Source organism: Eretmochelys imbricata, chromosome 1 (genome assembly GCF_965152235.1).
Source record: "Eretmochelys imbricata isolate rEreImb1 chromosome 1, rEreImb1.hap1, whole genome shotgun sequence".
Lineage (NCBI taxonomy): Eukaryota > Metazoa > Chordata > Testudines > Cheloniidae > Eretmochelys > Eretmochelys imbricata.
In genome coordinates this window covers 27,541,665-27,568,359 of record NC_135572.1, presented here as the reverse complement: position 1 = coordinate 27,568,359, position 26,695 = coordinate 27,541,665, and the positions used below count along the sequence as shown (strand labels likewise).

General features: G+C 42.3%; 1 protein-coding gene across 2 annotated transcripts in view; it reads right to left on the bottom strand.

Moving 5' to 3' along the window:
* Positions 1-26,695, bottom strand: part of FAT3 (FAT atypical cadherin 3) — a 436,391-nt gene that overhangs the window by 280,749 nt on the left and 128,947 nt on the right. For both annotated transcript variants that reach the window (XM_077805390.1, XM_077805398.1), the window contains exon 2: positions 20,005-20,319. In XM_077805390.1, coding sequence (XP_077661516.1) covers positions 20,005-20,319 — 315 coding nt within the window. The remainder of the gene's footprint in view (positions 1-20,004; positions 20,320-26,695) is intronic.

Sequence of the window (26,695 nt, the reverse complement as noted above, 5' to 3'; positions counted from 1 at the left end):
ATGGCTACAGCAGAAGTCTGTAATGTAGACATGGCCTATGCATTCCATACGTCTTAGGGCAAGTCTACACTACAGCACTATATTGGCACAGTTGCACTGATGCAGCTGTGCCCTGTAGCGCGTCTAGTGAAGACGCACTATGTCGATGGGAAAGCATAATTACTCCAGCTCGGCAAGAAGTGTAAACTATGTCGGCAGGAGAGCGCTCTCCCTGTCAGCAGAGCGCATCTTCACCAGATGTGCTGCAGCTGTGCCGATGTAGCACTGTAGTGTAGACTTGCCATAAGACAATATGGAATTCATAGGCCATGTCTACATTACAGACTTCTGCTGTAGCCAAGTTGCTCGGGGGGGGGGGGGGGGTGAGGGGAGAGGAGGGGAGGGGAGGGGAGGGGGAAGAGGGTGGTGGAAGGGGCTTTTTCACACCTTTGGTCTGAGACGTAAATTAGATCGATTTAACCATACTGTAGACCTGCCCGGCGAGATCTGCCAAAACACTATCAGCAAAAAAACTGTTTCTTTTTCTTCAATTTGTAAAAAAGGGGAATAATCCCACAAATTACAATACACATCTCAAAATGAAAAGGCAAAAATGTTTTCTGCCCCTAAATTACATCCCCCAGAAGGGAACAAGGTTTGGAAAATATCAGCTCTTTAAAATACCTGAAAGTTTTTCCATTTTCACTGCATAATTTAAATCTAATTTAATATAAAAATACAGAAGCCAGTTCAGACAGTTATCTTAGCTATGAATTTGCACCAAGCAAATTATTGTTTCTAGTAGTCTCAAATGAACCAAATTAAATACATTTTCTCACTTCACACTCAGTCACTTGGGGCTCAATTCTGCTTCCATCTGTGACAATGGCAAAAATCCCACTTCAAGGGGAACAGGACAGAGCTCTTACACTGTAGATATTACAGGATAACCAGTGTAACTTTTTTTTTTTAAAAGACAACTATGAAACAACAGAAAGTGACATATGTAGTTTCGCAGAGAACAATGAAGTTGCACGTGCTTACATCAGTACTGAATTAGACCCTATCAACCTGGTGTAGTCTACTTGTATTTATCATTCATAAAGTGCTGCATGGTTCCCAGTGGCTATATCTCAAGACCACATGGAAGTATGTGCTAGCCACTTCTCAGACAAAAAAGAAATTATGGGGTGTAAAATTTTCACACACCTAAATGACATAGAAACCTAAGTTCATTTTCAAAAGTGACAAGTCCCATTGACCTTCAGTTTACAGTTAGGCTGCTAAATCACTTTTGAAAATGGGACTTACATGCTTTTAAAATTTTACCCATGGTCTCTTCCCCAACAATGTTGCAAATCAATTTCATACCAGACACAATGAAAAGTACTTACAATATTCAAGGTAGGGGAAGGATAACAGCTGAAGTAATAAGATCATACAGTTGTTTACAGTATGTTCACATCATGATGGTTCCCTGATGTTGGGGAGAGGGCTTTTTTATTTTCTGTTAATAAAATCACTTTTCAGGTGATGAAAGAAATGAATTTGCGACTTTATTTTAAAAGGCAGTTGAATATTTAAATGTACTTTTGTATTTTAAGGGTAATTTCTAATTATATGCACAATTACTCATCCATCTGTTTACTACATACTGTAGATGTCTGTGGTTACACATGCTTGAATAATTATTTAAAATTAAATATTGTGAAGAGTCAAATTAATTTCTCTGAGCATAGCAAATCATAGGAAGGCTGCAAGATGATAAAATGTTGTTTGCCCCCAGAAAAAGAACAAGCCAGTCTTATCATACACCTCACCAAATGCATCTATGGCTGTTTTGTACCTGATAGGGAACTTTTTAATTCCAAATTTATAACAAGAAAAGATTCATTAAATTCTGCTATCACTGAAAGAGTGATTTAAAAGCACAGTCTGCAAATGTTTGAGTATCACAACAGAAAACATCATGTTCCCCCTAGGAAGCAACTTGCTATTAAGACATTTCTGTTTTTGTTCTAGCAGAAACATCAGAGGCACCTTTCTAAAAAAGTGAACGTGCTTGGTATTTTTGAACAACCTTGCCCAGTAGTAATGGTATTCTAGGCACATATTAAAGGAAATCTGTTATTTGCATGCATGAGATCTTAGGTACAATGAATTATATAAAAAAATAGAGATGCATCATTGATTCGTACATTTTTTAAGGCCAGAAAGGACCAGTGATTATCTGGTTTGACCATCCACAGAACACAAGTCATAGAATTTCACCAAGTCATTCCTGCATCAATCCCACCTCTCACTGAGCTAAAGCATACCTTTCAGAAAGACACCTGGCCTAGTGAAATTATTGCAATGGTTAATTAACATCACTGTTAAAAAAAAAAAGGAGGAGCCTTATTTCTAGCCTGAATTTGCCTACCTTCAACTTCCAGCCATTCAGTCTTGTGTCTCTTTCTGCTACATGAAAGAGCCCACTCCTACCAGAAACCTTTTTGCCATGAGGGTACTTACAAGACCATAAGGACAGCCATCCTGGGTCAGACTAATTGTCCATCTAGCCCAGTATCCTGACTCCAGCAGTGACCAGTAGCAGAGTTTCAGAGGGAGTGTACAGAACAGGGCAATTGTGGAGAGATTCACCCCTATTTTCCCCTCCCAGCTTCTGGCAGTCAGAGGTGTAGGGTCATCTCAAGCATGAGGTTACATCCCTGACCATCTTGGCTAATAGCAGTTGACGGACCTATCCTCCATGAATGTATCTAGCTCTTTTTTGGAAAGGAGTTATACGCTTGGATATCACAATATCCCATAGTGATGAGTTCCACAGGTTAATTGTGCATTGTGTGAAAAAGTACTTCCTCTTGTTTGTATTAAAACTAGTGCCTATTAATTCCATTGAGCACCCCCTGGTTTTTGTATTGTGGGAAAGGGTAAGTAACACTTCTTTACTCACTTTTTCCACACCATTAATTATTTTATAGACTTCTATTAAATGCCCCCTCAGTCATCTCTTTTCTAAGTCTTTCCTTGTAAGGAAGCAGTTTCATGTCACTGATCGTCTTTTCTCCTCTTCTCTGAACCTTTTCCGGTTCCACTATAACCTTTCTGAGACGGAGTCAAACAATATTCAAGTGTGTGGGCACATCATGGATTTATATCGTGGCATAATATTTTTTTCTCATTTTTCTATCCCTTTCCTAATAGTTCCTAACATTCTGTTAACCTTTTTGACTGATGCTGCTCACTGAGCTGAAATTTTCACAAACCTAGCCACTATGACTCCAAGATCTCTTCTTGAGTGGTAACATCTAATTTAGAACCCATCATTATATACGTGTAGTTGGGATTATTTTTTCAAATGTGCATTATTTTGCACTTATCAATGTTGAATTTCATCTGCCATTCTGTTGCCCAGTTACCCTTTGGAAATCTTTACAGTCTGCTTTGGACTTAACTGTCTAGAATAATTTTGTATCATCTGCAAACGTTGCCACTTCACAGTTCACTCCCTTCTCCCATCATTAATGAATATGTTGAACAGCTCAGGTTCCAGTATAGATCCTTGGGAGACCTCACTGTTTACCTTGCTCCATTTTGAAAACTGTCCATTTATTCCTACCCTTTGTTTCCTGCTTTTTAACCACTTACTGATAATTTTATTTTTATAGACCATGATCTGGTCACCTCTTAAATATCAAGCCACGTTCTCTTTGTTAAATTACATAGATGGAACTTCTTTAGTCTCTCACAGTAAGGCAAGTGGTAATCACTCCTACACTGTCAACCCTGAGTACCACCATAGGCTTTGATGGAGTCACCCAGCATTCAGAACAATGTAATTGAGATCAGAATCTGGTTCTAAATGTTTAGCCATACCAGTTAGAGGTGAGCCTTATGGGGTACCCATCAATGCCTACAGCTAAAAGATGGTATGTCCAAGGCCTTTCAATCCCTCCTGAAGAAACTCCAGAACTATGGAGAAAGGGATTTTTCTAGTTTGGATGAGAACACTTGCCAGCCTCAGCAGCATACAAAAGAAGTTCCATTATTCAGGAACACAGAAGAGTATATCCAGGTGACAGCTTGAGAAATCCAGCTTTGCTAGGAGACTCCCTCGTGAACAAGACACGAACGCAGCTATGTTGTTATGAAGAACTGGAACTGGGTGCAACGGTTTGAACTTTCCTGGAGGATTAAGTATTCATTCATTGTTATTTTAGTTGCTGGGCTACTGGTTTTGTTTTTTTATTTTCTGATTTCTTGACAAAATAAAACATTTCACTTCAACTGAATGTCTTTTTTTTTATCCTAATCAAATAGAATATAAACACTTTGTTGTTGATTTGTTAAGTGCTTTCTCCCTCTCTTTCCTAATGACAAAAGGGGGAAAAGGAAAAAAGGGTGGGGGGAGGAGACAAACAAAATATGTCATTTACAGTCCATTTGATTTGAACTGAAACAAAAAAATTACATTGCAAATAATTTTGCTGAAACAAAATCCTTTAAAAATTCAAACAAAACAAAACAAATCCTTTTGTTCTAAATTTTGGTGGACAATAATTCCCATTTTTTTGACCAGCCCTTAAATAAACGGGGGGCAGAAGGCATATGTCTGCTACTAGTTCAGGCAAAGACAGCAAACTAATGAGAAGCTGACACCTGAGAGAGAGAGAGAGAGAAATGGGGGCAGGAGGCAAGAATATGCTTACAGTATACAGTGTACATGCTTTCTATATAATTATCATTAAAACACATATTATGTATACACCAATTGACAAAAAGACACTGAAGGAGAGGTGGTTCTGTGAGATAAACATGCAGCAAAGAACGAGGAGTACTTGTGGTACCTTAGAGACTAACAAATTTATTTGAGCATAAGCTTTCATGGGCTAAAACCCAAACCGATGAAGTGGGTTTTAGCCCATGAAAGCTCATGCTCAAATAAATTTGTTAGTCTCTAAGGTGCCACAAGTACTCCTCATTCTTTTCACTGATACGGACTAACACAGCTACCACTCAAACATGCAGCAAAGGTGATATGAGACATCAGCCAAAGCATAAAGCCTTCAAGCAGCCAGAGAAAACAGTATCCTCATCCCAGCTTGCGATGCCTTACTGCAAATATTTGCACTCTTTTCTAACAACCTACTTTAGAGGCCAAAATGGTCAAATCCAGGTGCCTAAAGTTCGACTTCAATGTGTACATAAAGGCCCCAGTTCCACAAGATGTTTTAGCACATGGCTAACTTTAAGCATGTGAAATGTCCCATTGAGATAAACAGAACAACACAGAAGCTTAAAGTCAGGTACGTGCTTAAGTACTTTACAAAATCAGGGACACAGACACCTCAACAGAATTGGCCTGATTTCAAAATGTGCTGAGAGACCCCAGCTCCCAATTAAATCCTTAGCCGCTGCATGCTCAGCAGCGATGAAAATCAGGCCACTTCTAATTTAGGTGTCTACATATGAAATCAGGAGCCTAACCTACAGGAATGTAAGTGTGAAGACTTTGGCCCAAGACTAACTTTAAAAACAATCATTTCAATTTTTGGTAACATTCTGTGGTATGCTATACCATGTCCACTCTGTCCTGTTTTCCGACTATAGGACACACAAGGAGTAAATGGGTCCACTAGCAATGGAAGTGCGTTTTACATTTGAGAGTTTTATATAAGCTGAGGGAGAAGAACTCAGCTTTGGCATAGGATTGCACTTACCTATTTTTGATAACTGATATACTGTATATCTTGTCACAAAAAGGCCCACCAAATACTATTCATAATACACTTCTATTCTATTAGTACTCTAAACGCTAGACATGAGTTTTGCAAATCTATAGTTAACTGTCTCCAATCATTTCCTACAAGTGAAGCTAAACATAGTATCAGAGCTAATGCCTTTATTTATTCATAACTTTGGTTATACTAGGCTTTTAACACTACAAAAAAGTAGTTTGAAATCAATACAAGTACAGTGCACGCACATTTTTCTTATATTTCTCAGGACGTCTTCTCAAAATATTCTTTACTCTAGCAAGACAAGCAACATCACACTCTTGTCATCAGTGATTCAAACCTTAATCCGCATGAGGTAGACTGAGTCCTATACAGTTTCGCTATCTGTGGATTTTCAAAAGAGACCTGAAAAACTGCACACGCATTAGCTCTGCATGGTCATTTACAGAGCCCATGGCATTTTGCTTCAGGGAAAAATATTTCTAGGACCTGCCTGAAACCTGCATAACCAAGCTCCTGTCTTAGCATTAGGGTATTAGTCACCTTATAAGACTTAAATGTGTGTTCTCTGTGTACTTTGATATTTATATAGGTTCAATCACCACAGAAACAGACTGAATCTGTTACTTTTGGTGAGGTGGGTGAAGGATGGTAGGGAGACAGAGGCTACAGACTTACCCCTCTGGCTAAGTCACTTAAGGTTCTATCCACTACGGGGCACTTGAAGTCCACAGTAAGTATGAAGCAAAATAAACTGTTCCCCTTCCTCCAGAAGATCTGCTAGGTCACCAGTCTTCCCCATTCCCTGACCCTAGCCAGACCTCTCTCTGACAGTGAGAGCACCACATCCTCTCTCTCCCTGCCTGCTCTCCTCTGACTGAACAAGGCTTTCCCAGCCCTTCCCAGGAAGCCTGCCTCCTGCTCCAGATGTCTCAGTTTGGGCTGATTAGGCCTTCAGCAGCCCATTAACCCCTTCTTGCTTTGCACAGAGGTCTGTCTCCCCCATTACAGATATTCTGTAGATATAAATGTCTTCATCTTCACCAACTCAAGAGCTATAAGGATGAGACAGATGAGAAACAAACTTTCCCCTTTTCAGTAATTTACCTTGAGTAGCCAGGTTTGAGTAAGGATATGCTACAGGGGTTGATGGGAAAGATCCTCTCTTCCAGAGAATGGAGGAACATAAAAACAGTCTCTGCCCACCCTAAGTACAGCAGCCCTAAGGCCAACAGCCCCTAGGCTTCAAATCTTTGCAATGTGCTGACATAGAGTGAACAGCTCAGGGTGTGAGGAGCTCTTTCTCAAGCTCCAGAAATTCTGTCCCTTCCCATTGTTATGTGCAGAAAAACTGCATTGTTCTCACTGCTCCTTGGGATCTCCACAGCTGTGGTGGTGAAGGGCTCTCCACAAGTGGCCAGGTGTTCAGGTGTTGCGCACCTGTACATTTCCATGAACACTACAATGCTTATCCCTTCTGAAAATCAGGTCACTGTATTTACATCCTAAAGTTTTTAGGTACCCATATGTTGGCCTCGTTTTCTTCCTAAACAGATTTTCACAAAAGGGACAACTGTGATCATCTAGTCCAGGGGTGGCCAACCTGAGCCTGAGAAGGAGCCAGAATTTACCAACGTACGTCGCCAAAGAGTCACAGTAATACGTCAGCAGTCCCCCATCAGCTCCCCCCTCCGCCCCCAGCACCTCCCACCCAACGTCAGCCCCACCGATCAGGACCTCCTCCTCCCTCTCCGCACCTCCTGATCAGCTGTTTCATGGCATGCAGGAGGCTCTGGAGGGGAGGAGCGAGAGCACGGCAGGCTCAGGGGAGGGTGTGGGAAGGGGTGGAGTGGGGGCAGGGCCTGTGGCAAGCCAGGGGTTAAGCAGTGAGCACACACCCGCCCCCCCAGCACATCGGAAAGCTGGCGCCTGTAGCTCCAGACCCGGAGTCGGTGCCTACACAAGGAGCCGCAGATTAACATCCGAAGAGTCAAATGTGGCTGCTTTTAGAAAAATATCCAATCTTGATGTAATCAAGTCACCCCTTAACCTTCTCTTTGTTAAGATAAAAAGAAAAGGAGTACTTGTGGCACCTTAGAGACTAACCAATTTATTTGAGCATGAGCTTTCGTGATTTATGCTCAAATAAATTGGTTAGTCTCTAAGGTGCCACAAGTACTCCTTTTCTTTTTGCGGATACAGACTAACACGGCTGTTACTCTGAAACCATTTGTTAAGATAAATAGATTGAGCTTGTTGAGTCTATCACTGTAATGATTAGGCACGCTTTCTAATCCTTTAATCATTCTTGTGGCTCTTCTCTGAACCCTCTCCAATTTATCAACATCCTTCTTGAATTGCAGGCATCAGAACTGGACACAGTATTTCCACAGCAGTTGCACCAGTGCCAAATACAGAGGTAAAATAACCTCTCTACTGCTACTTGAGATTTCCCTTTTTATGCACCCCAGGATCTCATTAGCCCCTTTGGCCACAGCGTTGTACTGGGAGCTCAAGTTCACCTAATTATCCACCATGACCCCCAAATCTTTTTCAGAATCACTGCTTCCCAGGATGGAATCCTCCATCATGTACTCATGACCTCCATTCCTTGTTTCTAGATGTATACATTTGTATTTAGCCATATTAAAATGCATATTGTTTGATTGCATCAAGTTTACCAAGAGATGCAGATTGCTCTGAATCAGGGACCTGTTCTCTTCATTATTTATCACTCCCCAATTTTTGGGTCTTCTGCAAACCTTATCAGTGATGACTTTATATTTTCTTCCGGGTCATTAATAAAAATGTTACATAGCATAGGGCCAAGAACTGGTCCCTGTGGGACCTCACAGGAAACATACCTGCTCAATGGCAATTTCCCATTTACAATTACATTTTGCGAATTATCAGTTGGCCAGAACTTACTGCATTTAATGTATGCCATGTTAATTTTATATTGTTCAATTTTTTTAATCAAAATGTCATGCAGTAAATACAAACCCCTTACATAAGTGCAAGTATACAATGTCAACAGTATTATCTTTATCAGCCAAACTTGTAATCTCATCAAAAAAAGATAAAGTGAGTGTGAGAGGATCTATTTTCCACAAATCCATATAGATCTGCATTAATTACACAGCCCTCTATGAGGGGGCTTAACTCCCATCACTTGTAAGTTAAGAGATAAATAAAGGATATTCTCTCACCCACCTTGTCTCTTTATTGTGCATTTAAATAGTACGGTAAAGGGAGCCATACAATAATACGGCTAGGATCTCAGTTGACACAAACTGGTGTAAGATCCATTGATTTCAATGGAACTGTGCTGATTTACACCTGATTTACTCGGAACAGAAACATTTTTACAAACACTTTCAATTTCTTCCTTCCACCTGGAAGAAGAAAGTATATGACCGTGGGGGATGGATGTAAGAAAAAGGTATCAGGACTAATTTTGTCCTCAGTTACAGTTACAGATACACAATATGTCACTGTAGAAGGAAGTGCCCATTCTAAGAGGACATAAGAGAAATTTTTATGGCAAATGAGAGAAAGCACAAAATGTTATTCCTAATGTTGTTTGTCTGGGACTGTTTTTGTAATGATCTTGTACTGTTTATTGATCAGTGAAGGGACAAGCTAAGTGCAAATTAAGTGACTGACTGGAAAGTGGTAGCAATTAAAAAACCCCACTAACTCTGGCTGGTCCAGCATTGGAAGACTCAGAGCTGTGTCCTTAGTCCTCCGGGACCCCTTATCTCTGTGAGAACACAGCTGCTCACATGGTTTCTATATTATCTATATGCCTATAATTCTCAAAATCTATCTTCCCACCTGCTGATTTCTATTCTGAGTTGCAGGCTTGCATCACAGACAAGTGCATCATTCTTGTGAGGTGTTTTTTGGTTTTGGTTTTGTTTCCCTGCTATTATTTATAATAGTTTAGGACATGAAGTGAAAACTACCTTATTGATAGAGATCTTTCAGAAAAAATTATACTGGCAAATGTTTAGCCTGCCTGTGCCTCAGTAATAAAATTTTGCCATTATAGTATATAGTATCTTTTATCCAATGATCTCAGTTATGCCTCTGTCTCTGATAACAATTCAATGAATATTATTCTGTAAGTGTATAACAGCCCTAATAACTAACCTTGAATATCAGTGGTAGGTGAATGACTGGGTGTGCAGTATATCAAAGTGGTTGCTTGACCAGTTTTGACTAATCATAGTGTCTTTAAATGTCACGAATAAAGAAATGATACTGAAAGACAAGATAGCATTTTAGAACTAAGCAGATAACCAGCATGGAGTTGAAAAGGAGAGAGATTCTAGCTTTTGCTAACCTTTTGAAGAGAATTGATGTCATCTACAATAATTTAGAATAGTATGGAACTACTGCCAAAATTTCACATAACAAACTGCTCTAAGATCCCAGTTCTGTATGGGCAGGAAGGAAATTATTTAACTGCATGGAAGTATTCGGGAGGGAGAGGGATCCCAGAATTTGATTCACTACTCTTCCTTTTTGAAAGGGACTGATCCAAAGCCCAGCTGAAGTAAACGGAAACACTCCCACTGACTCTAAGAGATCTGGCCCTAAAGTCTGATTCTGCCAACCTCATTCCTGCTGAACAGCAACTTCCTCTGTGAACAATATCAGCCTACTGGGCTATATCATACCAGGCTTTTTAAGCAGAGTTCCCCACTGAAGCAATATTCTCCTTAGAAGCTGATGGTACAATTAATGAACAATGACACAATGGTCCAATGAAAGCAATCAGGATGCTCATGGAGTGTGCTACTACCCAACAGGAAAGAAAGTGGCATCACTGAGGCTTAAATGAATGTAAAATGTTCTGTAAGCCAGTTAAAATGTGCTGATTACAGAAAAATGGAGCTGGCAATTACACTGAGTAACAGCAGAGCTGTTGGTAAAATTTAAAAAAGAGAGGCTCCTGCTCTCAGGAACTTCCAGCAAGCTGAACTGCCTTTGATGTTTAACAAAACAAAACTCAATCAGCATAAAACTACTCTAATCAGAGGAGACGGAAATGTTTTATTTATTATTGTATTAAAAGCAGCGTTACATTAGCACCACCTGAGACTAGGGCAGCATTGTGCTTGGTGTTACACACACAGACTAGGAGCTGAGTCAATAGATTTCAGTCAATAGACAGACAAAAGGTAAAAAGGGAGACAGAGGAGTGCAGTATTTGACTTAGAATCATACAGTGAGTGGGAAGTAAAGCTGGGAACAGACCCCCAAGGCTCATAGCTCCCGCTCCAGTGTCCTAGCCACTAGACCACACTCTCATTCACTCTAGGGAGGCTGGAGATGCATCTTGCTGCCTCAGCAAATGGCCACATATTTTTTAAATAGCTGTCATTTAGACAGAACTTTTCACCTTCAGAGCATTTCATGGGAACTAAGTCTGACCACAGTCACGTGAGGTAGGTAAATACCATTCCTGTTTCTAAAAATAGGGAAACAGGGAAGTTATGCAGCTAGCTCAAAACCAAAACGTGGACTGGCATGGAGGACTTAACTGGAGACATACTATAGGGAATAACCTGCATCGGCATGGAGTTGGACTGATGCTGTATGTCTTTTCCATTTGCTATGTTCGTAGGTATCTGCCCTGAGGCAGGGCCTGTGCCTAGTGTGCTTGTACAGTGTCCCTAGCAGGTACTACAACAAATAATACTGATCTAAGGAGGTTATACTGTACAAAAATATCTAACTGTTCTATGCAAACACGTACTTTGGAGTAGACTGTGCAGCCCTTAGTCATGTTGATGAGCAGTTACACAAGTAGTCTCTGACTGGAAGAGGAAGGACCTCTGCTTTGGGCACTAGCCAGAGACCTGGGTTCAATTCCCTACTCTACTACAGACTTCTTGGGTGACCTTGGGCAAGTTACTTCATCGTTCTATGCCTCAGTTTCCCATTCTGAATGTAGCACTCAAAAAGCTACACAGACTTTTTTTTTCCCTCTTGGAGGAGATGGGGTTAGAGTTGCTACTAGTCACAACCCAAAGGAATACGCCATAAGAATAGCAAGACCTTTATTCATGAGGCTTATAAAACGCCAGTCCAGAAGAGGCTTACTTGAAACTTTAATAGAATGCAGAATGTCACCCCTACTTTCAGATGGGACTTATGAAGGCACTCGTGAATGTTTTCAAGTCACAAAGAGACAATACAAGTTGCTTATTCTTGCAGAAATGATGGGCATATGAAATAGCTTTCAAACAATCTAGAGCAACAAAAGCACCCAAGTAATTTAAAACATCTATTAGGTATTATTGATCTGGTGTCCATTAAAAAAAAGAAAGAAAAAAAAAGTAGGTCTCTGTAAAAACAGCTTCATGTAAACATTTCTTACGATCTTGCATTGCTTGTAACTACTCCATAGATTGGGGATTTATAAACTGAATTGCATCAACCATGTACAGTATGTTACCACAATGCAGTCCTCTGGTCCTACCCAGGCCAACTTGGGTTTGATCCTCCAAGGTACTGAATGCTTCCTGGTTGGAGCTGAGGGCCCGCAACTCCCAGAGAGCTCTCAGTACCGTACAGGATTAGGCCTACTCCCCAGGGCAGTTCTGCATCACTCTCAAATGATTCCCACCAGCTGCAGACTGAAGCAGCGTTGACAAGCCCTGGGAGGCTCTACACTCAATCATGGAAAAGCCACCACAGGGCTAGGTCTTTAAGGGGCAAGCAAATAAAACCACAATTTACTAAAGGATCCCAAGAGAGCTTCACTGACTACGTATATTGGAATGACTCACCACGGAAATGCCACTTCTTCTGGGCTGAAATGAGGCAATTGTTGAACAGCATCTAGCTATACCCCACAGGAGTACAGGATATGGGAAGAATATTGTATCCAGCTGAAACTGGAAGGGAAATTTAGATTGCAAGAATTTAGAAAAAGTGGGGGTGTAGAGGAAAGGGTGGGGCTGCGGAAATAGGGACCATTTGTAAGGCCTGTTTTGATATAGCACAGCATATCAGATTTTCTGCTTCTGGCTAAGCTAGGCCATATACCTACTGCTTCAGATGATGGCAAAGAACAATTTAGTCTCATAATACGCCTTAAAAATTGCCCAAAACTCTTCAAGGTGGGTCGGAGGCATTTTATCTTGATCCCAGCAATTAGATTACGGCCTTCATTAACCCTACACTAGCTTGCATAGTCATAGAATTAACCAAGCCTCTCTCGAAATCTGTCTGTGGTATTTGAACAGCCAGGTACTGCCACACCCAAGAAGCATTACTGTAAAAAAAGCACTGGGTTACATGTATCATTTCCAATTTTATTAATGAATCCAGTGTTACAATGTAAGCACGCATTAGTTTGGGAGTGTTGTTGCTCAGGCATCGTTAAATCAAACGGAAAACAGTAAACCGTACTGGTAACATACCAGGCAACCTAGGGCCAAATTTAACTCACAGACACATCATTATAAATTTAGAGTGACTCCATTAAAATCAATAGTTAATTTGGATTTACACTGGTGTGAATGACAGCCAAATTTGCCTGCAATCACGTTAGTTAAAATATGTCTTAATATAATCTGCATTAGACTGAACAGAAGCCTATTGGGTTTGTCCAAAGTATCCTCTCCCCAAAAAAGTAATGGTTTGAATTAAAATTCATCATTTCCTTGAGAGCACTAAAAAGTAATAAATCAGTGCAGTAAATTACTGCTATGCTGCACTGTGAAATTAAAACCTGCATACATGAAATAAAAATAAGAATATATGGCCCTAATCAATCATTTTTTATAACTCCATCGTCTGTCTTTTTTATCTTCTTCCACAATCCTCTCCCAGATAATTGATACTAGCTTCAGTGCTAACTGTTTAGCATGGCCATAGAATTTCCAGCAGTTTTCTTCCAACACAGCACTTCTAGTAGTGGTTAGAATTCAGCTAACTTGAGAATTCATGCAACACTAGGATTCTTCTCTGTTTTCATCTCTCCCACCCTGTAATTTTTAGATCTATATATATAGGCACATTCAAATACATACACACACATCCCATCAGTTCATGCAGTTTATTTAGCTGCCCTGTGTTCAGTGTCAGAGTAAGATGGAGCCCTCCCCTCTGCATGGAAGTCAAGCCAAGAAGGGAAACCTGCATGTGGGTGTGTTGAGACTAGCCATGAAAAAGGACGACACTATGGGTAAAATTTTAAAAAGTGCTTAAGTGACTTAGAAGCCATTTTTTAAAAGTTACTTAGGCAGTTAGGAACATTAATGCTTAAGGGCCAGATTTACCACTGTACTTAGTAAAACATATCAATTTAGGTTACTAATAGTCCTATCTGCATCTTTAGGGGCCTAAATACCTATGTAAGTCTGGCCCTAAATCACTCCTGAAAATAAGACTAAGGGCCAGATTTTAAAAGATATTTAGGTGCCGAAAGATGCAGATAGCCCCCAAATTAGATTTTCAAAAGTGCCTAGGTGCCTAATTGAAATTGGAATCAATGGGAGTTAAGTGCTACAGTGCTTTTGAAAATTTTACCCTACATCATCTTCATCATACATATGCAATCACCCTTGCTGAGCAGAACTAACAATGGAAACACTTAAGTTGCCATTTTAAGTACAGTAGGTGTCTACCAAACAAACGTCAACACACATTTCCTTACTGTGACTATAACCATACTGCAGCAACCATTTGCCCTTTCCTATTTGAAGTGCACTTCTATCCACACAAAAATTGAATTTAATGACAATATTGAATTTAAACACCCCTTGCACAATAAATCAGGGAAAGTCAGAGATGTCCTATTGGACTTGCTAAATTAAGCGAACACTATTCATTGTTCTACAGGAAAAGGCAATCTTTAATAGCTCCCTGAAAGAGAGCACAGATGATTTATGGTTTCATAACTACTCATGTACTACATTATCTGCTTGGTGCCTGTACTTATGCATATCAGCTCATCACAGAAAGTACCATTCTGCCCACTGGATGCCACTTAGCTATACATTATAACAAAATCTAGGACATGAAAGGAGGAACCTACATGTGAGGAAGCATTTGTCCCATGATGTCTGCTGTGCTAGAGAGCTCAGGGATGATAGTAGGATGTTCTGACAGTTTCTTCTTGTCTTTCTCCTCTCAGGTGTAGAAACAAGGGGTACTGGAGCCAGCTGTGACACACACACAAAAACACATACCCCGGAACAATAGGGTTGCCAACTTTCTAATAGCACAAAACTGAACACCCCTGCCCTAAGGCCCCGCCCCCCGCTCACTCCACCACCACCCTCCTCGCTCACTCTCTCTCATCCTCACTCACTTGCTTGTTTACCCCGGGCTGGGGCAGGGGGCTAGGTGCAGAGGAAGTAAGGGCTCCAGCTGGGGGTGCGAGCTCTGGGGTGGGGCCAGAAAGGAGGGGTTCAGGGTGTGGGAGGGGACTCCGGGCTGTGGCAGGCGGTTGGGTGTGGGGTCTGGGGGGGCCAAGGATGAGGGTTTTGGGGTGCAGGAGGAGACTCCAGGCTGGGGGGGGTGGAGCTGAGGAGTTCAGAGTGTGGGAGGGGGCTCCAGGCTGAGGCAGGGGGCTGGGATGTCGGAGGGGGTATTGGTTCTGAGCTAGGGCTGCGAGTTCCAGGGTAGGGCCAGAAATGAGGGATTCAGGGTGCAAGAGGAGGTTCTGGGCAGGGGCGGGGAGCTAGGAATGTGGGGGTGTATGGCAGGGAGTTTAGGTGTGGGAGGGGGTTCAGGGCTGGGACAGAGGTGCAGGAGGGGTGTGGGGTGCAGGCTCTGGGAGGGAGTATGAGTGTGGGAAGAGGCTCCAGGCCAGAGCAGGGGGTTGGGGTATGGGAAGAGGTGCGGGATGCAGGCTCAGGGCTGGGGCCGGGAGTGGGGATGTGGGAGAGGGTGTGAGCTCCAGGAGTGAGTTTGAGTTTAGGAGGAGGCTCTGAGCTGGAACAGGGGTATGGGAGGAGGTGTGGGGTGCAGGCTCTAGATGGTGCTTACCTCAGGGGGCTCCCGGAAGCAGATGGCATGTCCCTTGGCTTCTTGGCACAGGGGAGGCCAGGTAACTCTGAACTGTGCACGCTGCCTGCAGGCGCTGCCCCTGCAGCTCCAATTGGCCATGGTTCCCAGCCAATATAAGTGGCAAAGCCAGTGCATGGGGTGGGGGCAGCGCGCACCCTCCACCTGGCTGTCCGTCCTAGGAACCAAGGGACATGTTGCCGCTTACGGGAGCCACACAGAGCCGGGTAGGAAGCCTGTCAGCGCCGCCAATGGGACTTTTAACAGCCTGGCAGTGGTGCTGACCGGAGCCGCCAGGGTCCCTTTTCGACTGGGCTTTTGGGTCAAAAACCGGACACCTGGCAACCCTATGGAGCAGGGACCTGGGAGAAGTGGCTTTTCATGGTCAAAATTGCCTCTTTATCCTCCCCCATCAGAGCAGAATCTAGAAGAGGAGAGAATGGGTGGTGTCTCATGGGCCACTCCCCAAAAAGCAGAAAACCTTCCTATGTCGCTAGAACCATCTGGATGGACTCTTCAGACTGGGTTTCTTGCTCAGATGGACATTTCCTCATTGGAGGACTGAAAGTCTCACTTGAAAGTGAATTAAATTTATATTATTTTATTTATACTTCATCAGCCCTACAGCCAACACAAGGGCTCCATTTTGCAGGGCACTGCCTATATACTTAGGAAGAGACAGTCCTTGCCCTAATGTGCTTATATTGTACAGAGACGTGGGAGACAAAGGGATTATTATTATTTCCATTTTACAGATGGGAAGCAAAGGCACAGAAGAGCTAAGGACCAAATATTTAAAGGTACTGAGGTGCCTTAGGCTGCAGATAGACATGGCATGGGATTTTCAAAAATGCTTGGGCACCTAACTCCCATTGATTTCAATAGGAGTTAAGAGCCTAGGCACTTGGAAAATCCCTCTAGGCACCTATCTGCATATTGAGGCAGCACCAAAATACCCTTAAAAAAAAATCTTGCCTTAAGTCACTTGCCAAAAGCCTGTGGCCCAGCCAGGAATCAAACCCAGATCTCCAGTGGCGTGCCCTCACCAGAGGGCGATACACTATGGTGATAAGTATATGATAAACTAGGGTGTAATATAAACACATGGATAGGTACTGCAAACCCATCCCATCAACATTATAGAAATGTATACAACTGGAATGAGCACTGAAGAGGATGAAAGCAAGCTTTGGAGAAAGGGAAGGTGGAAAACCTAGTCATTTATGAATTGGTGAAACGAGTGTATAGAAACACCATTATAAAATGGACCAACCAGAAGTGATGCTTTGGAAATACCACACAAACTGCACCCAAAAACAAAACAAAGCCAGGGATTTGCTGAATTTATGATTTGATACTCAGTGGACTACTGTCCATGCCAGCATGGGCCTAAATGGGACACTACTTTAATTTTCACTCACAAAGCCAGACTAGTCATAGATGAAAGATGACTGACTGTTGACATTACTTAAAATTTTAGGACTGAATTAATTCCCGTGGCACAGATGAATAGTTTCATTGTGAGGCAGAAACACCCAAACACCACTCACCTATACTGCCATCGCTACATTGCCACCTGTGACATATCTGGGTTCATACTAAATATATTAAGCTTTATTTATTGTACAGAATGCTGCAACATTTAAGTCTGCCTTGCAAAGCGCTACATAAATTACAGCTTTGCTGAATGTCAGCTAGCACATAAAGCTACACAAAAATCTGAGACAAATCTCTTCCGTATATGCTGGAAAACGATAAATCTATTTCTTAATTACTAGAAAACATCATAACTGAGAACCTGTTTCTTATAAAAATCGTATCAGTAAGAAAAGACTGTGGTTTGAAAGAGGTTTAAAAGCATCTTGGGCAGCTCACTGAAGGCCACTTTCTAAAGCTAACACTGTATGTTTCTCTCTCAGCTTTGAGTCTCCCACCTCCCATTGCTGTCACCGAGAACCGTGCTGTTAAAACCCACAGCACTTTGATAATTTGTGAGACTGTGATTCCAATCCCTGGCTTTAAAATTGGAAACCTCCCTTCTCAGCACCACAGAACCAGTGTACACGTACACCACCAATCCATCCACAGAAGAACTTGAAGAGGGGGAAGGGGAGAGGCATCCCATCCAGTTTTCAGAGTTTTCCATTTTATTTCTCTTTAAGTAAGCTGCACAAAGGGAGCGGATTTATCCCACATGTACACAATCTTTCACAAATCATACACTGGCCAGAAGATTCCCATAGCACAATAAGGTCCCTCCTGAGCTACTGAAGTATAAACGTTAAATATTAAAAATCTTACTTGCCATCAGCACTAGAAGCTCTGAGAGAGTTTGCAGAGCTTAGGAGGGGAATGGCTGAAGACTAAGTTCCAGCCATGTAAACTTGGTAAAACTAAGCAAAGCAAGCTTCAAATTAAACTCCCTATTGAAAAGAATGGAGGCACCCTTGTGAGGGGAAACCGTCCTGGTTCCCTGATCGAGGGTGCTCTTATAGCTATTACGATTATTTGTATTACTGCAGTCTTGTTGCTGGACCTGGACTGTACCATACTAGGTGTCGTCTGAACACAGAACAAAAAGATGGTCCCTGCTCCACTGACCTTGACATCGGAGGCAGTGCAGTTGCACTGAACAGGCTGTGCTGAAAGATTTGGGGAGCCAATGAAGGGGAAGCACAGGCATTATTACAACCCAGCTCATCTGGTGCTTCTTTCACAATGGGGATTTGGGGGTGGGGCCGGTGGATCAACCCTCCTCTTCCATCCCTTATCATGAGAAGGTGTGTGATTTGGGCTTTAGGCTGTGTATCTGCAGCAGATTCAGCGAGAGCACTTATTAAGGCCAGTCTGCAGGGTTATGCCTGAAAAGAAGTCTGCCAATTCTTTTACCACATATAGTAGCTGGGCTGCCTAGCCAAATACTGCATGGTAGCGAAGTTACTTACCCCCTGTTATTACTCACAACTGATTGTATTTGTTTTTGACTTGCGTACATGTACACAGATGTAAGTCTTTTAAAAAAATGTAAATTGAGGTTTATTTAAAGCAGTGCAGAAGGCATTTGGCCATGCATCTTTCATTAGAATGAATTGGGGGCGGTGGGTGAAAGCCCACACTGCTTTGAAAAATCTCTGCCTATTGCTATGAAATATCCCACCACCTCCTTCGCTACAGAATATGCTGTCAGGTCCACATCAAGTCGAGGAGGTTTGCAAGGCAGATAATGGACGGTAGACAGCATGGAGGCCATTTTGCAGCAGCATACAGGTATGCATGCGGGATAATGTAAGTGGTCTCAGGCTCAACCACCTATTGCACTCTTTACTGTTCCCGAGTGTTAATTCTTGATCTTCCAGCTAAGGTGTGGTATTTATAGCACCATATTCAGCTAAACTTTAAAGCACATGCATAGTCCCACTGAAGTCAATGTATGCGTGCTCAAGTGCTCTGCTGAATTGGGGCCCAGGTGAGCTAACAGGTGACTGCAATGCAGCTCAGAAGAATAACCAGATAGACAGCATCATATCCGTAACATGTCACCCATATGCTCAGATCCCCAGCTGGTATAAATCTGTGTAGACTCAATATAAGGCCCGAGAGACCATTAGATCATATAGTCTGATCTGCTGTACAAATACATGCCATAAAACTGCATCCAGTTAACTCTTGTATTGAGTCCAATAACTTGTGTTTGACAAATGTTGACTTCAACGGGGCTACAACCAAATTACAACAGATGGGAATTTGTCCCATAAACTACAACAGCTCTAACCCACTGGTAAATCTTCCCTAGCAGCATTAAGTGTACTTAGTATAGCAAAGCCCTATCCCTTCGGGTAAAGTTGATGAGTAATAATACCCTTAGTATAGCAAAGCCTCATCCCTTCTGGTAAAGTTGATGGGTAATACTGAGAAGCTATGAAAGAGGAGTAAGAAAAAGATCACCATAACGGCAAAAAGAAAATATTGTTTGGGTTGCACCATCTGCCAATGCAGATGTTTACAGGCACAAAGGTGTACACAACAGTATCACAATCCTTACACAAAGGCTATGGTTACTGCCACGCTATTGAATCAACTGTGAAATTGGAACTTGACTGTTGGGAAAAAAATAGGCAACAATTTCCCCAAAACATTCCCACACACAAAAAAACAGCTTCAGAAGAGTCCAATGCAAGAGACAGACAAAGAAAAGCAGCTCTGTACAAAATCCACATTGACCAAGCAACAAAAAGCAGTGGTATCTCATTACCTGTTTTTGGATTGATAGCGAAGAAGTTCTGAGGGTTTCCACTTGTAATCCTGTATGTCAGTTTTTCACTGCTGCTGGAGTCGGGATCTTGGGCCTGGATCTGAATAACAGATACATCCTTCGGGGAGTTTTCCATGACAGCCGGATAATAAATGGGTTGAGAGGTCAGAGGGGCATTGTCATTCACATCTTCCACTTCAACATAGACCTCGATGGTGGCATAGAGTGGGACAACACCACGATCAGTCGCATACACTGTTAGCCAATAGGATTTGGTTGTCTCTCGGTCAAGGACATCTGCAGTATAGATCACTCCTGCAGGAAAGACAGTAAGCACAGTACTGTGGGTTACCAAAAACAATAGAGATAATAAAAGGTGCATCTTCACCTGGTGTTTCGAAGGAGAGTACGGTGCAGATGTATAAAGCGTGTCCATCGCAACAAATTACTAAATCATTAAATATGCCTATGGACACAATGACAACAGACATCTATCCTCGGCCATCTGTTCTCAAACCCTGTTCAACACCTCCACCCTCACCCGAAGAAAAACCTGGGAAAAGAGAGGGGCTTAGCAGATTTGGAGTGGTGAGGGGCAAGTTCCAGAGTGAGTAACACGTCACCAAAAATGCCCTGGGCAACAACCCCATCTTCTTTAAACCCTGGGACTGTCACATCAGTGGTTCTCAACCTATTTACGATCGTGGGCTGCATACACAACACTCAATGATTTATTGGGCTGCATCCACACTATATATATATATATATATATATATATATATATATATATATATAGGCCCTAAGAATGTCACATGGGCTGCTGCTATGTGCTGATTGGGTCGCAAGCGGCCCTCAGGCCACAGGTTGAGAACCACTGCATCAGATGATCACAACTGATGGGAAGGAGAGAGTTCCTCCTCTGAAAAGACCTCCTCAGACTTCGCTACAGATATTGAAACAAACAGGGGATGAAGATTATAATACTGATGTTGCTTTCAAATTAAACCAAACAGTGATAACACATTGTCACACATTGCATATGTTCCAGATAATCAACAGCCTGATACATCCATGGTAGCAAATCAAAGGATCCTCCATAGAAACCTATCACACTCTTTATTAATCAAGGCCCATCCACTCCACCTGCTGAGGACAGAAAATGTCAACAGGTTTCCCATCCACTCTGAGTGTGTATGTAGAGCTGCCACCCTTTAGGATATATATAACTACACGCCACGCATACCCTTCCCCAAAAGCCATCCGCCCACCTTCAATTCAGTCTACAGTGACGTACAGACCCATTTTTCTCCCACTGAAATCAACAGCAAATACCACATTGACTTCAGTAAAAGCATCACAGGGCCCTTAAATTGTAAATTCCTTGCGGCAGAGACAATTTCTTACATAGGTCCAATCCTAATTTCAGAATTTACGTTCCTATTGACTTCAGAGCAGACTGTGTTTGCAGAGTGACAAACACAATAACAGTGCACAAATAATAATAATACCAAAATAAACGCATTCAGCTGTATTTTTCCCACCACTTTTGGGATGTATACAAAGATCGTTTAGTTATCCTAACCCGATGCTAACATTCTGGCAGAAACACCAATATAGCTGAACTCAAGGATGAAATATATTAACAGGGACAGTCTGGAGAAAAGTAAGTCATGCTGTTAATAGAGAGAAATTAGTGAAGAAGCTGTAGGGCAGGATGGTAACAAGAAACTTGGATTTAGCCACAGATGCATTTGGTACTAGATAAAGAATTTAAATGCATCAATTTTTCATTCAGGAGGCAGATCTGCTCATGGGCCAGAACTAATGGGTTATTTTTGATTACACCATTCAGCACAGGACTTCCCGTAGCAGCCTAAATTCTTACACAATCTTTAAGCTAATCAAAACAGATGAAAGTGATCCTTTATAAATTCAGGGCTGCACTTGTGCCTTGGAGGCCAAACCAGCCATTTGTGATGGGTGTTGGTTCAGCCATGATTCCAGCATGTTGCCGTGAGATATCTATTGTTCTTTAAATGGTTTAAATTTAGCTCCCCAGTTCTAGCTCTAATGGCCTGTGTGGAAGGGGTAAGATTCATGGTCCCAGCCTCACCCCACTCTGGAGAGACTAGCATGGTAGCTAAGAAGTGACTCTGCTCACCTGCCTCGCTGGGCATTGTCCTTGATGAGAGAATGTGAGTGTGGGAGGAGAGTAAACTCCATGTGTATAAATGGCTTATGTACCAATGTGGGCCAGAGATTGTATGCACTCCACAAGGGTTATCACAGCTCCTTCAGGTAGCGAAAACAGCAGGGAATGACAAAGGCAAATCACTCATGTTATAACACCTCCAGAGAGGTACCACTTCTGGAAAGGCTAACATATTCTGATTCAAACTGGATTCCCCAGAGACCAACAGAAAAAGAAAGGACTTTTGGACAAATAGCCCAGGCTTAAACTGACTCAGGGCCTTTGTTTTAGTTCCTGACTGGATGAACTTGTAACCACAGGGAAAACCCAATTGTGGGGTTTGAAGGACTAACCCCTACCAGAGTCCTATGTTGGAGTTGGGGGTGACCTCAGGTAAGCTTTTTAGCATGTGTACAGGTTCTTTTATTGTTTTTATATGTTTTCTCTGTAATGCTTTTACCTTAAGAATAAATGTGTTTGCTCAGATGGAGCTATCTGGTAACTTGTAAGCAATACACTGGTCATTGCCCACAGAGAAAGCAAAGCGCAGGCACTGGCCTTTTAGGCAGACTGGCTTGCTGGACATATTAGAGTAGATCAGAGAGCTGGGCAGCCTTAAAATCGCCAGTCAGGAGGGAGTGAGACATGGATCTCCACCCAGGACAGGTGGCGGCTGGGAGCCAGAAACCCCTATGCGGGTGCCCTTGAAGGACCATGGAGGGGAAAATACAGGTGCAGTTACCGTGAAACACTGACAGAAGTCATATCCAGCACCCTCCCCACTGATTTCTGCTCAGCACTGGAGAGAATAATAAGGCCCAAGTAGTCAATTAGTAGAGGCTTTGGAAGTAGGAACACTTGTCCACTAGGAAGTATACTGAGGCTACCAACTTACTTCTATTCTTTAAAAGTTTTCAAAAAACAAAAAAAAACTTTTTTGGTGTGAACAGCCTATCTGATAAGAGCTCCCATGCACTTCAGTCCAACGCACAGACGAAAAGATAGAGAGGGAGAAAATGGCATGAATTCTAGCAATATAAATACTCAAGTCTTTTCACAGCAGCATCAGGTCCATGTCCTTGTTGATCAGATATATTAATCACCTAACACAGGGAAGTAATGCAGTGCTTTAGAACAAAGGGAGAGTATATTCTAAACATCCCTTGTCGACAGGCCCTGCCACATAATGACTTTCTGTAGGAACACGGATGAAATATGTAGTGAATAATGATGGAAATACCTAAAAGTCCAGAAGAGAAATGACATTCTGTGAATGAAAAGAGCCCATAACAAACAATGCACTCTGGAAATAAATAAATCCAACCAGGAAGGGATAAAGCAAAGAGATGAAGAATAAATAGCCATAGAAATGCTAATTTATCAAAAAGATGAGAGGGATTATTTTAGATACGTAAACAGAAATTGAAATGACTGATTTTTTTTTTTCCCAAGGAGAGCAGGGGAATGTGCTGGGAAATTAACAGCTGTTTTTGAAGCTGAGTTCCACTAGTACTGAGCTGACAAATATATTTTCTGAGACCTTCCTTTACTTTATGACTGCGGGCAACGGTTACTTTGCACTTCTTCATTTTACAGGGAAAGGATCACAAAACAAGTGTTGGCAATTGCCAATGGGTCTTTTCCAATGGATTTAAACACTGATTTATTAAAATGTTCCAGCTACAGATTAAGTTCCTTTGTTCAGTATTTCTGGCCTTTTCACCTGCCATGAAACAGGAACTTGATAAACAGATTAAAAATTTATCTACTTTCATTTGGATGTTCTCTAACTATACCACCTCCCAATATCCTCTGCTGACACAGTCTTTTGGAACTCCCCACAAGAGTGCTCCCAAGTGAAGCACAATAATTTCCTCCACATTTATTATCACTATCGAAGCATCTACAGGAACCACTAAGTTCCTAATACCTGATCCAAAGCCCAATGAAGTCATTGGGAGCCTTTCTACTGATTTCACTGGGCTTTGGATCAGAGGGCTAGTGCATAATCAACAACCCATCCGACATTTCCTGCAGTCTGTTGGTACCTCCTCCCACCCCAGCTTCCAACAGAAAGAGAACTTTATTTTGAAAAGCCTAACCTTTATGGTTGTGAAACCTTCTCAAATGTGAACCAATGCATCATCGTCTTCCTGCATATCTAGACAAACTAATCTTAAGAAAGCTTTTAGACAGCCTCCAGTCATTCAGAAGGATCAAACTTCATGTCAGTGAGGTGTTAACTCTGAAATATGTTTGCTGTTCATTATATTGGCATGAAATCAATGTGCGTATCACAGAGTGGTTGATACAATATCATCACAGACATTAGGAGGTGGAAAAGATTTTACTAGATAATCCAAACCTTATCTTAAACTTATCCCTGTAGTAGCTGTGTATTATTGAGAATGAATAAGGAAGGAGAGTAGAGAATGTGTGTGAATGCAGGATCACCAGAGATGCAAAAAAGACTCCATTCTCTTCAAAACTGTAGCCACTATTTTACTCTTTAGCAAATAAAATATGTTCAAGGTAGTTACAACTATGAAAATGTTCACTGAAGAACAGAACTTTATTTGCAGCTGCCACAAAAGTAGAGAGAAGTGGAGATTTGTGCTTTCAGCTGCAAGCTTTTTCATGGACATGGGATGACCTTCTTCATGTGTGAGCTGCCAACCAATTTGAAAAGAAATACAAGTGAGACAGTCATCCCCATTGTGAACAAATCAAGATGTGCCAAGGATCACCATTAGTGATTCAGAAACTTTTTTTGGGAGGGGGAGGGTGGTGGGGGCGGCGAAGAGGAGGAAGAGGGAAGGTCTGAGTTATTTCCAGACCCTTTTACAGCTGAACTTGAAAAGTATATTGACATACAATGTTCCAATCCGCTGTCACCATCTTTTATGAAAGACTCGCTTACTGAATTTCTGTAAAATGACAACTGAGTTCCAGATAGAGAGTATATAAGAAGGCTGTTTGTCGCACCCTCTGTGGAAGTAGTTAGATTTGTGAACAAGCTTTTTCTTACAGTGCTTCTATAGAAATCAAAGCTTTGCAACTCCTTAAAATACTGAAACTTATATTCCCTAAGGCACGTGGTACCCTCAGAGAGAGAAACCAAGACATCAAGAAGCTGAGGTCAGAAAAACAACACCATTGATCTGCCTTCCACTACAGCCGTCAAAGTACATTTGGCCTTTGTGATTTGCAAATCACTGTGTGCGCGAAGAACGTTATAAATGAAAAACAACAACAGTATGCATTTATCTCTGGTTAAAATCCTACACACATTTCAATGTAAATTAAACACAGCCCTTGGGCTTTGGCAACATGCCAGCACAGCCCTCCCTGCTGCATAGGTTGTGCAGCAACTTTCTCCTAGAGGCCTGTTTTCCCTCTTTCCCCAGCAAAAGAAAAGGATTTAGCGACTTCCTCCATTGATACTGACAGGCCTTTACCCATGGCACACACTGAAAAGCTAAATTAAAATGAGACATATAAAATACAGTGTGAATTAGTGGTTAGTACAGGGGACAAGGAGCCAGTGGCCTACCATTCTATTCCTGGCTCTGCAAAATCACTGAAAGGGTCACAGTCACTTCAAAAAGCACCTGAAAGTTTTGTATTAACTATTGCAAGAAACCACTCAAGGTTGTTACAGCTGAAACGGATCAGAGAAGAACATTATTTTTCTTCTTTCTTTTCTTTTCTCAGTGCTGTTGGTCCGGCGGCTGCTGGGCCTTAAACTCTGCTAGCTTGTGGTAGTTATTAAAATAGGACTTGGGGCTAGCAGAGCCTGGTAGTTTGCAATCTGGACCTGTAGTCCCGCCAAGGAATATATCTTCTGGCCCAGCAGATCCATCCTCTTTGCCACCCTGTCCGCAGGGGTAGACTTCTGCAAGTGCTAGGGTACCCACTCTGCTGCCGCATGGTCCACCAGAGAGCGACGGGGCGGAGGAGTAAAAAGAAAATCTACCCTTTGGGCAGGTACAAAGTATCTCCTCTCTGCTCTCTTAGGTGTGGGGCACAGGAGGCAGGGATGCGTCACATGCACTGGTGAGCATTCTAGATGCATTGGCACCATGGTTGTCGTCAGTACTATCAGATCCCATTTCTGTCAGGCCTACCCTTCACACGGAGACGGTTGGATGCTAGTCTGGCCTCTCACCCTCACCTAGCCCAGCTTGGGGAGGAACCGCTGTGCTTAGGAGTAGTCCGTGGTGGGGATCTGCTCTTGTGCCTGTGAGAATGTTTTTTACTCTAATGTTGGGACTTGTCCTTGGTACCAACAGATCAAGGGCATGGGAGGTGCTCAGAGGGGCGCTCACCACAGGTGACGGTCATTGTACAGGGTGTTCCACAAGTCCCAGATATGAATGTGCCCTCGATCTCATAGCTTCCTCCATCAAGTCACTTATAGAGGTGGAGCTCTCGACCTTCCCGGGTTTGGGGCAGGAAGGACTTGCAGATGGAACAGCGAGCCACGAGTCACTGAGGCAG